The sequence below is a fragment of the Lagopus muta genome, chromosome 1 (assembly GCF_023343835.1).
Source record: "Lagopus muta isolate bLagMut1 chromosome 1, bLagMut1 primary, whole genome shotgun sequence".
NCBI classification, from domain to species: Eukaryota; Metazoa; Chordata; class Aves; order Galliformes; family Phasianidae; genus Lagopus; species Lagopus muta.
In genome coordinates, this window is record NC_064433.1 from 13,067,732 (window position 1) to 13,080,916 (window position 13,185).

The window sequence follows — 13,185 nt, forward strand, 5'->3', positions numbered from 1 at the left end:
TATGTAAAGGTCACCATCAACCACATGTATTTTTTTTTTTTAGTTTATTTTTACTGTTTGCTATTACATTCCCTAATTTATACCTGGTTAAAACTCCTTTTACCAAATACCTTCAACATATTTCCACTTTCTCATATGTTGTTATATTACAAGAACTTTTAACTTACCTATTTTTCATTCCAACAGAAGGACAATGAAAATATGTGTCAATTTTAACTCCTCTAGACCTCTGATTCAAATTAATATGCTATGTTTATGTAACACTGCAGAGCTCTAGCTTGCTGTTGCTACTTAACAGCTTAGGTACCTTAAAATCCTCCGTAGGAAGCAAATCAATGGGAAATTTTACACTACTGAAAAACACAAGAAATTGTTTCAAATTTTAATTTAAATTTCCCATACTGATGAAGTATGAACAACTTTGGGTGACAAGTTACACTTAATAAACATAGGAAACCATAGAACTTGCAGCCAGACATGCAATGGTTATCTAAGATCATTCACTTGAAGTCTTCTTTCATGCACTGAAAGTAACTGTCTCGTGTTGTACTGAATATTCTGAATTGTTCAGAAAACAAATACAACAGAATCTATTAAGGACAACAGAAGTCCACAATAGCAGTGTGCAAAGTTCAAATCCACATTACTACATACAAAAAGAATCTGAAGAGTAAGGAATCTTGAAAGAGTAAAATCATAACCACTACTAAAAAACCCACTGTTATACCTAAGTCTGTAACAGACTTCTCCAGGAACTGCTGGATTTGCAACAACTGCTTCTACCATACTTAGCATACCTAGGAGATACATCTCTGTATCTCAACAGGTGAAAATATTTGGTTTAGTCCTCTCAGCCACTCCGATATTGTAGAATTGTTTGAGCAGAAGTGAGATCAAGAGAAGTTCCATGCTGGCTGAATCACAAACATACCAAATTCCTTTAATGCAGTTTTTGTCCTCACTGTGACTGTGGTTGGATATTGTGTAATACAAGAAACCTTTTGCAGCCATCAGAACCTTTTGTCACACACAACTTTAGGAAAACTACATTCTGTGCTAACACATCTTCTCTTTGCCATATTCAACAGTAAATCTAGACTTGCCACAGTTTCTCAGGAAAACATACAAATAAACAAAGAACAACAATAAGAACAACAACAACAACACTAAAAGAGCTTGTCTCACCAGATGCTGAAGTTCTTTGAGGTCCCTACAGACCATGTAGAAGACGCCAAGCAGAATATTTATATATGCAGAATAGAAATCCGCAGAATATTCTGGAGGATGATTCTGGGACAAGATCTTCTGCAGGTGTCCTATTTAAACATAGGTAAGTTTGGCTTATCTAAAAATAGCTTTAAAAACTGAACATGTTTTAAATTAAGCAGAAAAATAATTCTCATTAAAAACAAATACTACCAAAAAAATCAATGTAATGAAAGAACTAGCAAGTATAATGGATCAAAATGTTGTTTTCCGATGTTCTGTTAAGAGTATTTTAGAGCTCGTGTGAATATAGCCTTCTGCCTTCCAGTGGCTAACATGCTTTTCAGATTCAGAAAAAGGCATATTGGTAAACGATTTTTTTCATATTTGCACAGTTTTTGACAAAGTGTTATTTAATCCCCAAAAAGCAAATTCAAGAATTATATTACCTATGCTGTAATCAGGAAAATACAAGATGAATGGCTCAAAGCATCCAGCATTTGGACGAAACATTTCCCATACTATTTCACTAAGCAAGATAACTGTCACATTTCTGTCAGTCTACAAGAAGGAAAAAAAAAAAAAAAAGTAGCAGATGAACAGAAAAAAACCAGCATATTATAACACCAATGAAAAAAATACCATGACACTTCTATTCAAAATAATAAGCAAACAAAAATGAAAATTACAGTTTAATACAAACCATTACCATAATAAAGCTTCAGCTAGTCTAGTCAAGAGTGTCAAATATTTGAAGATTTTCATCTTTACCTCTTGTCATTTCATTGACATATATGCTTTCTGGGGTTACAGAGATTCAGTACTAGACAATATCAACTTCAATCCATTCATTGTTTGCAGAATTAAAGCAGCAATTTATATTGGTAATCAAACCCAGCCTTTCAGAACAGATAGGAAGGATTAAGAAGCGAAAGAAAGCTCAGATCTCTTTAAAACCAAGCTGCTACTTTATTTTAAAGGTCAGGTGGTGAGCAGGAACAGAAGATTTTCGACAATTGCCCTTCTTTCCTTCTGTCACATCACAGCGCTTCAATGCAGTTCTAAGTATATTCTAAGAATGCTGAAGTCTTATAGTTTAAACTCCTAGACAATGCCTACAGAAAAAAAGCCATCAAGAGCTCCATCGAAACCCCTACTGATACATGATGTTTAACATGAGTTATGAATGACTTGAGAAGTTTAAGTGCTATTCCCCTTCTCTGAAATTCCCACTTCTTGCTGAAGTGATAGCCACCAGCACTCTTTATTGTTTCTTCTTTTTCTATTTGTATTCATCTATTTCCTTTTAATTAGCTCACCTTCCTACAGTTTTCTTCCCCAAACCTCTTTCCTTTCCCAGACCTCCCACCATTTTAGCTAAGAAAAAAGCTAAGGTATTTCCATTTCTGTTCCTGACAGACCTTCCAATATGAGAAACCCAAGTCCTTTCTATCATAATCCATACAGAAATCAAGCATTCCATTCTTCACACAATGCCCTGTTCCACAAAATCTGACTGATAATGAAGAATCTTGCCTCCTAAGCATGAAAGTCAACGATGAAGCAACTTTGCCCCATGACAGTCATCAGCCTGCACATGAGTTTAACACCATGTTCAGAATACAGAAACTAGGATATCAGCATTAGGAAAGGCTAGCAAACTTATCTGGAAATCACTTTTGATCTTGAAGATGCTGCTTTAGCATTTTAAAAAAATCATATGCTTTTTTGGTTCCTGAGCAGTAGGGGCTACACTTCCCTCATTTATTGTCAGTTTGTTTCTGCTTTAGGGCAGCAAACTCTACAACATGGGCAAAAGACAAGAAGGGCCAGAAAAATCAGCTGCCAAGATTAAAAACACAGCTCTGAATGAGACTTCATTCAGTAAAAAGTGAAATCATTGTCACCAGAAAATTACTGACTATCATATACAAGTTCTTGAGGTATAAAAAAAAAAAAAAGTCCTCTATTTAGTTGTTCAGACATCCCAAAATACCACCGTTTGCTAGTTTTGTTTTCTGTTTATTTCCAGAGAATACACCATCTTTACTTCTTCCAAGGGACAAGCCTACATAATTCAGAAGTGAAAGAAGATATGGAGCTTAACTTCAAATCAGAAACATACTATGGTGTGATTAGAGAAGAAATGTGAAAACCTTCTGCCAATATCAAGCACGTTCTCAGCTGCTGAGCTGAGCAGGTCCAGCCACAAGCATATGGTTCATACTATTCTGAAAAAGCCATCAAGAAATGGCCTGAAGTTTTGTGTGGAAGAAAACTGAGGAAAACTAACATTTCTTGACTGCAAATTCATGCTTCTGATACTGAATTCACTCTATTTGATTGAGCTCTCTGAGTCAGCCTGATTCAGATGTAAACTTTGGATCCCCACATTAACATTCACAAACGCTAGAAGGATTTTTTTTTTTAACTTATCTATTGCTGGTGCAAAGTATGTAGTATGTAGGAACTGTGTCAAATTTATGCCTAATAGATCACAGTCTTCCTTTTTTGCTTTTTTTTTTTTGTAGTTATTACAGGACTTTAAATGAAGTGCAGAAAAAATTCACATTCTTCCTAAAAATAAAAACATTCAAGAAAAGGCCGCTACATATCTGGCATCAGCATCCCTGTCAGAAGGTATTATTAAACTTTACTTTTGTTTGTTTATATTGAAGGATAAGATAGACCTGCAAGCATTTAAATTCTGGTTTACTTTCTGGTTTTGACCTCTGCCAGCTGCTTATTTTTTAGAAACCAAACAGACAGACAAACCAACCAACCTGCAGCTTTTCTAAGGAATCACTTTTCATGATGAGCCTGGACAGACCTACCTCACGTGCGGTTATCCTGAATGTAGGAATCATATGCTATTTTTTTCCTTGAGATACTCACCAATTCTTGAAGCCTAAGAAATGCTGGCAGGACGTTTGCTTCCATTTCCCTTAGCTGTTCTGCTCGATCCAGTACCTTCAATAAAATAGTGATCTCATTACACAGAAAACAGTAACCTGAACTCTCATGCTGACTTGAAATCCGCTCTCAGCTGCTGGAAACACATTTCACCAATTGCTCTCAGACAAGAGGAAACTAAGCAGGATGGTAAGAAGGGAACATCAGAGACATCATTGCTTCAGGTGTGTGCTTCCAGAAAGCTCAAGCAGCTCTGCCTTCCAAACAAAAGATATAATTCCCAGAAAATCACAGTATCACCAAGGTTGAAAAAGACCTATAAGATCATCCAGTTCAACCATCCACCTATCAGCAATAGTTCACACTAAACCATATTCCTCAACACAACATCCAAACGTTCCTTGAAAGCTACATTTTTATACCTAAGGGTAGCAAGAATTAAGTACATACATAAATCAAGAAATCTGTAATATTTATAATCTCTGAAATCTCAATTTTCTCCAAAATTATTCTTCTATTAAAAACTGAGTATTACTTCAACTGTACATTAACACACTTACTGTAGGAGAGTTGTCTTTTACCAGTATTAATTTATGTCTCCAAAATAATTAAGAGCTACCACTTAATATCTTCAAGTAGCTAACATCTGGAGTTCATACAACTGAATTTTGAGAGAAACTTTTCTTACTGTATTTTGTAGCCCATATATATACAGGATTTAATTGTATTTATGCAAACCCTGTGTAGTAATAACAGCTATGCTGTGTATGTATAGCTTATACAAGGAACACCAAACAACTGGACGTTTGAGCCTGTAGGGAAAAATCAGGAGCATAAAAACATTTGTGGACATCTTTCAGAATGAAAAAAAAAAAAAAAAAAACCAACAAACTTATTCCACTCTTCTTAGAATCTTAACAGGAATGAAAAAAAAAACCCAAATCATTTATTTTGTTTTCTATTCACTACTCACAATAAAAACATAAGCTCTGAAGTTCTTTACTTCCTCTGAATTACTACTACGTTGAAAGAGAAACTATCGGTCTCTGGAAAACTGCATTAGTCTATTCTTTAACCACATCAAAATATTAAAACATCTATTGGTTCTGTTGTTCACAGTAAGAAAAGTAATTCTACGTGGACAACCAAAGCACATGTTATGAAAAGGGTATTTAAAAATAAAACTGAAAAAAATGTGGGATTATCTCTGAAATAATACTTCAAGATTCTTGGGACTATTATAGTTTTAAATAAACTGTAACACAACATGATTTTATATTGACATCTGAATTTCGTTCATATAATAACCAGCTTCAAGGATGAGAACAGCTGATTAGGTTTACACAGAATTGCTTGAAAGTATTTTTCCTAATGAAACACTCTTTGCTAGGCCTAGTAACAGGCAATACCAAATACGAAGCTTAAACTCTTAAGTAGATCTTAGTTTTCCCCTAAATGGGAAACAAAGCAGAGTTTTTATTCACAACACGCAAAATTTACTGCAACACTGCGCTGTGGAATATGTCATGTGTGTCATGGAAACGGCCAACACAGGCCTATAAACCTACATTTACTCTATTATTTATGTTAATGCAAATTTGTCATGTTTTTTTTAAACCAAAAAGTATATTTTCCCAATGACTGTTGAGCAACAATACAACTGCAGATTCTTGCTTCTGTATAGCGCCAAATACTGCAGCTGTACAAATGAATAGAAGTTAAATCCATTCTATTTTTTTCATATAGTTACAAAGAATAAATTCTCTTTTTTTCTGAGTAATCACAAGCACACAGCACCCATGCTGGAGTTAACAGAAGCATTTAGAATCCTTTGCTTAAGAGTAAACATTTATCTTACTTCACTCTGAATTAATTAGGCTGAAACATTAGATTATTTAATTCGAAAATGAAATAGTTAATGTTACCAGCACACTGGTCTTCCATTAGTCTCAATTTAAACCATTCTATCACAGACCCAGATGACACAGGTTAATATACATGAATTGATTTCCTGCGTTCCTGTCTGTTCCCATGCAGAACAGAACTGAAATACTAATACTTAATTCTTCTGATTCAGCAACTATTTACCTGAAACAATGGAAACTTCCTAATTATTTAATGCTCTGCTTTCTGTAACTATTGTTCAGGAACATTCTGATTTCCAGATCAATAATAATTTTAATATAACACTTGATGCATTCTTTACTGATGCAGAATAGGCTTTTTAATTCAAATATTCAATTGAAAAGAAGTACAGATTTATTATATGTTTTGTGAAGCTTCCCATCACTTTAGTGCTAAATCCTGTTTTTATGGAATTGTTGAAAGATGTCAATACCACTTTTTTTTAATCTGTATATTAAATTGAATTATCTATAAGTAGTTTATTATATATTTTAAGTATTGGTTTGGAGCTGTTTGATTTTTTTTTTCTCCAATTTTTGAAGAGTAAATTTTATCAACTTCATGAGTTTCATCAGTTAGCATTGCTTCCCCTAAACATAATATGAAGTTCTTAAACATGTTTTTACATCCATTAAAAGAATACTCAACCATAACCTGTGAAACAGTGTGGAATTTTCTGTGTAGTTCTAGACTTCTTGTTTGACTACAAAAAAGCAAAGCAATGTGCCCTTCAACTGGTCTGAGAAATACGCAGTGATAATCCCAGCTGATCAGACTTCCAATCTTGAGTCACTCTCATGTTTTCTTCAATAATAAATTTGACCTCATTTAACAAATTATTTAATTTGTTTGGCTGAAGGAGCTGGGATTGTTCAGTCTGGAGAAGAGGAGGCTCAGGGGAGACCTCATTGCACTCTACAACTTCCTGAAGGGAGGTTGTGGTGCAAAAGGGTCTGGCCTCTTCTCCCAGGCAAATAGTAGGACCCGAGGAAATGGCAAGAAGTTATACCAGAGGTTGGATATTAGGAGAAATTATATTTAGGTTGGATATTAGGAGAAACTTTTTCTCTCAGAGGGTGGTCAGGCACTGGAATGGCTGCCCAGGGAGGTGGTGGAGTCGCCATCCCTGGCAGTGTTCAAGAGGCTCCTGGATGAGGAGCTACGAGAGATGGTTTAGTAGCTTGTGGCACTGATAGGAATGGGAGGGTGGTTGGACTGGATGATCTTGCAGGTCCTTTCCAACCTTGTGATTCTGTGATTCTATAATTCTTAATACTATGCTGAAAATTCAGTCCATGTATGTTGTGGGTTTACTAAGTATGCATGTACACACACATCACTATACTAAGAGAATTTATTCAACTAAGTGAACTAGGAAAAGTTTTGAGGAGTCTGCATCCTTTCTGTACAGCTCTTGCATGCTTCATATTTATTTCAATATTCGTCTGTTGACACAATCAATGCTGTTAATGTTTACTACTTGATGTAGCTAGATTAGCACAGTACCAGTGTTCTAGTCCTACACTGATTCAATCATACTTGTGATTTAAGTTCTCCTATTTTCTTCTGCAGACTGCTTGTTTCTTCCAAGCTTACTTATGTATGTCATCAAATCTTTCACTGCAGGATATTTCTGACATCTCAATGTTAAAACCTCAGTTCTTGTCTCCAAGGGCAACAATATAAAGACGTAAGATTCTTACATTTACAGAAGAAATTGTACATTTTAATTCCTTAGTAAGACTTCTGACTTAAGTCTATGATAGCCAGCAATTGTTGTGTGCACCACAATGCACTTCACCCCTGCTTCCTACTGTTGCCTCTTCATTTGTGAAATTACCTTGTTCACAGAGAAGTACCTGGGTGTGACTTAAGAACTATGAAACAAATATAGCCTCTCTATATTATAAGCGACTTAATTATACAGTATAATTTACGGCAATTACTTACTATGTTAAACAGCTTTGTGAATAAAAAACTTCAAAAATATGAAAAATACACTTTCACCTGCAGACAGTAAGCCAGCTGGAAAAAAGTCTATTTGGTATCAACAGATTGTGAACAAGGTACAAAACAGAATTTTGTGAAAAACTGTTCTAATACATACATTGCACATACAGGTTATTGACAGCACCTGGATCCACAGAAGCAAAACAAAACCTAAGCACTAAAAATAAACTACTTACAACATATACTGTTTGATCTTGAAGATTTTGACTCACGAGAGCTTGTTTAAACAGACGCACAAAGTCATTGAAGGTATCACAAGGCACGGGAGAAGCTCGTTTTGTTTCAGAAGAACCATTTTGCAGCTGGATGAGAATTTCTTCTAGAAGAAGTCTTGAAGTAAAGCATTCCACACAGTTCACAAACACATGAGGAAGCTGGAGGGGATAAAAATATCCAACTTCGTTTCTGTACTGTATTTATAGTGCTTTTTCAATATACATACTCCAAAATCAAGTTTCCCTTCCATATGAAGCAGTGAAAGAAACCAAACACTGCCAACAGAATAGAGAGCATAAACAAATAAATAAAACCTCGCTGTAGACAAATAATTACCTAAGTATCTAATCAAACTATCACATGTGTTAAGGTGATGAGAGGTCTGACAAATCCTCACACAAAACACGTGGTGTACCTTCCAATTAGGTTTTAAAATTTCTCTTTTGAGAGCAAAACATAGGAAGAACACCAAATAGCATTTTGATCAAAGAAAAGACAATCACAACACATTACAGTCTCGTAAATTAACCCATTACAAACTGGGTAGCATGAACTTCTCAAACTTATAAAAAAAGTAATCTAGGAGCACACACTTCAAAGAAATTACGCAATGCTTTTGGCACTCACTGCATACAAACAGCCCGAAGATAAAGTGCAAGATTCTACATAAAACATGTGATAAGCCTGTTTGTGTAGAATATTCTGCACAAATCTGAAAAATGTGCATATATATTTATGTGATTATTTATATGGCATTAACCGATTCCAAATCAAGATGATTTTACTTAGAAAGCAGGAATCCTTGATGTGAATTTTGTTTGTATGTTCCTGAAAAAAAATTGTTGATTCCAATTAGTTACATAATTCACTTATAGCTAGCCATCCAGCCACAACACCATTACAAACATAACTCAAGGTACTCAGTTCCTCCAAAATTTTGAAATAAATAGTCTAAAGAAGCGGTTTTCTTATGTTAGAAACAACAAATAGCATATATTAAAAACCACAGTAAAGCAGTATGATTCACCAGGAGAGGTTTAGGTTGGATATCAGGAAAAACTTCTTTACAGAAAGGGCTGTTAAGCACTGGAATGGGCTCCCCAGAGAGAGGTGGTTGAGTCACCATCCCTGAATGTGTTTAAAAGCCATTTGGATGTGGTGCTCAGGGACATGATTTAGCAGAGGGTTGTTATAGTTAGCATAGTATGGTTAGGTTGCAGTTGGATTCAATGATCTTTAAGGTCTTTTCCAACCTGAGCAATTCTATGATTCTGTGCACATCAAGCTGTGTTTGGAGGATCTAGAAAAACCACAACAATTAGCCTATGCAACACTGCTTCAAGATTTAAGATGTATTTTTCAAGATTTTCAAAATTTTCAAGATTTAAGACTGTATTTTCTGAAGTGAAGATCTTCCTGCATCTACAAGCAGGATGACCAGAATAAAGCAAATATGCTACAATGAATACAATGTTCTCCTTCAATCTGCAAAAGTATCAGAACAAATGGCAGCAGCCTTGTATTCAACTAGTGATTTTCATTATTTTATTGACTTATTTTTTTTCTTTTTTAGATTTCCAGCAAGTGTATGGCTTGTACCTCTGCTCAGAATGCTAACGACTGCACAGTAAGTTCAAACTTATGGGACTACATTTAAAGAGATTATGCATACCCAACTGAACATAACTGCAATTAGTTTGTCAACAAAAAGCAAAATTCTACTTTGGCAAAATCTTCTTACTGTTACTCATTTGCTCTCACAGCTGCACCAGCACTTGGCCCCAACATTTTAGGCTAGGAACATCTTTGCAATACATGCCCACAAAGATTGCTGGGACATTTGGGTATCACCAAAATTACATTTGTGAAGCTTCCATAAATCATTTTTTTTTTTTTTAATATCCAAATAAACTATTAAAGGAGAATTACAAGATAGAGAAAAGGTTCTCTGCATTACATAAGCAACGCCTTGTCACTGAGAGGCTATTGCAGGATAAGTCCTTTCCGGAGAGAGGAAGAAGATAGGCTGCTCTTTCTTCCTTTTTTAAACTTTTCTAAGAAAAATTATTATTCTATACATTATATATTATTATGTACTATTTCACACTAACTGGGGGACGAGGGGGGTGAGTGAGTCAAGGCAGAAATAACTAAAGAAACAAATCACTCTGGGAAAACAGACAAACAGTAGAGGGATTATGTTTTCACCAGTCCTCCATCACAAAGTTCTAAATTCAGAATCAACAAACTCACCTGTAATGTGTTTAGAAGAGTCTTCATCACATAGGTCTTTCCACTAGATGTATGTCCATAGATAAAGACGGACGGAAAACTCAACTGCTGACGCTAGGGAGAAAAACATGTTTGAAAAGAAAAGGGTTGTTCTTTTGATACCTCTTCTGCTTTGTACTGTTGTTTCCTTGTTTTCAACAGAGGATTTACCACTGAAGTGCGCCCACAAAAAAAGTTAACTTTGAAACTGAGGTATAAAGTATAAAATACACCAATTACCATGAAACAAAACTCTATCACATTGATACCATGATCACTGAAATGCTAAGAGGATAAGTCCCAAGAATCAAAAGTCACATAAAGCTACCTGTGAAACTGCTGTAGTGTGAGGACACATTTTTCATGAAAGACAATTTAAATAGGAGCAAATAAGAAGAAAAACAGTAGACTCTTAATTCAAACTGATTAAATAACGAACAAAATTCTGGCAGGGGTAAACTGGTTACCTTTACATTGCCATAACTTCTACAAATAGAAGATGCTTTTCATCAGCACTACAAAATCTTATGGACAGCAATGGAACTACCAAGAATCCCGTACCTAAAATTCAGACACACAGCTACAACAGTTGCAAATAGAATTTCTAGACAGTCACTTAAAAAAAAAAAAAGCACCCCGGAACTTAAGACCAGGGAGAAAGACAGACTTTGTTCCATTTTTGGAACAAAGTTAATACCAGGAGCTATCATGGAGAAACAAGGCTACAGAGACAATAAGGTACTAATAGCTGACTAAAGAAACAAGATGTACCCAAACTACATTCATAATAACATCACAAAAACTCTACTTTTACTCCAAAATAACAAAACATCATTTTTCCACTCAAATACACAACACAGAAAGCACCACCTCTCCAAATATAGACAGCAACATGGACACTTGGGATTCTCGACAAGGCACCAAACTTTCCAAGCAAAGGAGAGTAGCTGGTGGATAAGCTGGGTGTTCAAGAATAGGCATTTTGAAGTTCCTGTGGTCAGGATCCTAAACATGAACGTCCCTCCTGAGATGTGGAGACGAGAAATAAGGTGATCTGGAAAATAAAAAGTTTTAATTATGATTTGCTGTCACATACATAAAGGAGAAAAATAAGCCGGAATTTCTATTACACCTAAATAGATATTCTAATTCTGGGCAACGATATGAAGACAGCTGCTCCAAAAGAAATGCCTCCTATTTCATTTGTCCCACAACATCAGAGGCAGATGTTGGTGGTATGGTGGTAAATTCCCAACAATATTCCATTACATTTTGTTGCTGTGTGACAGATGGCAAAAGAGAAGCAGTCTAACAAAATGGTATCTGATGTTGAAGTGCAGATGAAGCAAAGGTGAATTCCTTTATGAGGAAAGAAATGAACCTGTTGATATTCAGACACTTGCTGAATGTCTAGGTGTTAACACAATGGAAGCTGGACCACGTGGGCGACATTTTCCTAGCAACAATGCCATCACAGTAGCTGTGAACGCTGGAGCAGATTTTTACACATGGCATGCAGGCTCTTGTTCATCGCTGGCAGAAACCAAAAGGTAGTGGTGGTGACTACGTTGAAAAACAGTGTTTTGTAGCTGAGGATTTGCTCTATCAAGCAGCATCATTGTGCTCGTTTTCAGTATCCACTGAAACGAAAAAGAAGCATTACTTTTGGAGCAGTCACATTCTATGCAGGGCTGAAAGACCTCTTTAAAATTGGGCTTTACTACGTAAGGCATTATATGGCCATTTTCACATAAGGCAGATTCCAAAATTTCAAAGAAAAATTGAAATGTATGCAATATATCAGCAAACTGCTATAATGAAGAATTATCACATTTAACTAACTGGAGAAACACATATTTTGGTCTGTCTTTATACACATTTAAAAGTAACAAAGTAATAAAATGAGAAAAGCAGATTAGTCACAGATGATCACCTCCCTGGACAGCCAGTAAGTTAGGATCTGCAAGTAACAGGGAACAGGCAGGGCATAAGGAAAGATGATAAAATAATAGCTCTTCAGATATTAACATGAAAGCACAGCAAACTAAGCCTTAAAGCAGCAGTAACACACAAAGAAAATTCATCTGATGATACAGGTCAGAAATACTGATTAAAAAAATAATAGAAGCTCAATTACCAGACCAATCAGGTCCAGGTAAAGCTGTAACACTGATCACACTCTTTAAGACAGCGACAAGTCAGGAAATACTGAAGGTCTGACTGCCCATTCACTGGAACAGCTTCATTTTAGTTACAAAACACAGAAAAACAGCTCTGTTCTTGTTCTCCTGCACCTTCTAAAACTGCTGTAAAGATACTACATAAGAAGTTTTTCCTCACATTCATATGGAACTGTGTTTCAGTTCGTGCCTGTTGCCCTTTGTTCTGTAACTGAGCACTATGTCTACATACATTTGAGACTTTTTTCCTTGTTTTACATTGCCTTCAGTATTTTCAACGTCTCAGCATTTCAAATTACACTTACGTTTAAGTAAGCGCATCAGATCTAACAAGGACTACTCAAAAAACTACTTTTGAATCAACCTGAAAAACAGAGACGTCCATAATTGCAAGTATGAGAAACTCAAGTAACGCAGCTATAGAAAAAAAGTGCATGATTGTACATGGTTGTCTCCTGCACCAATTTAAGTGTCTTCAAAATTG

The 13,185-nt window shown here is 35.6% G+C and overlaps 1 protein-coding gene across 4 annotated transcripts in view; it reads right to left on the reverse strand.

Annotated features, from left to right (window-relative positions):
* ORC5 (origin recognition complex subunit 5) overlaps positions 1–13,185 on the reverse strand; it is a 70,061-nt gene that overhangs the window by 55,818 nt on the left and 1,058 nt on the right. For all 4 annotated transcript variants that reach the window (XM_048942531.1, XM_048942539.1, XM_048942558.1 and 1 more), the window contains exons 2-7: positions 11,392–11,575; positions 10,504–10,596; positions 8,211–8,408; positions 4,102–4,176; positions 1,656–1,767; positions 1,186–1,316 (exon numbers count right to left, since the gene is read on the reverse strand). In XM_048942531.1, coding sequence (XP_048798488.1) covers positions 1,186–1,316; positions 1,656–1,767; positions 4,102–4,176; positions 8,211–8,408; positions 10,504–10,596; positions 11,392–11,502 — 720 coding nt within the window. In that variant the 5' untranslated portion in view covers positions 11,503–11,575. The remainder of the gene's footprint in view (positions 1–1,185; positions 1,317–1,655; positions 1,768–4,101; positions 4,177–8,210; positions 8,409–10,503; positions 10,597–11,391; positions 11,576–13,185) is intronic.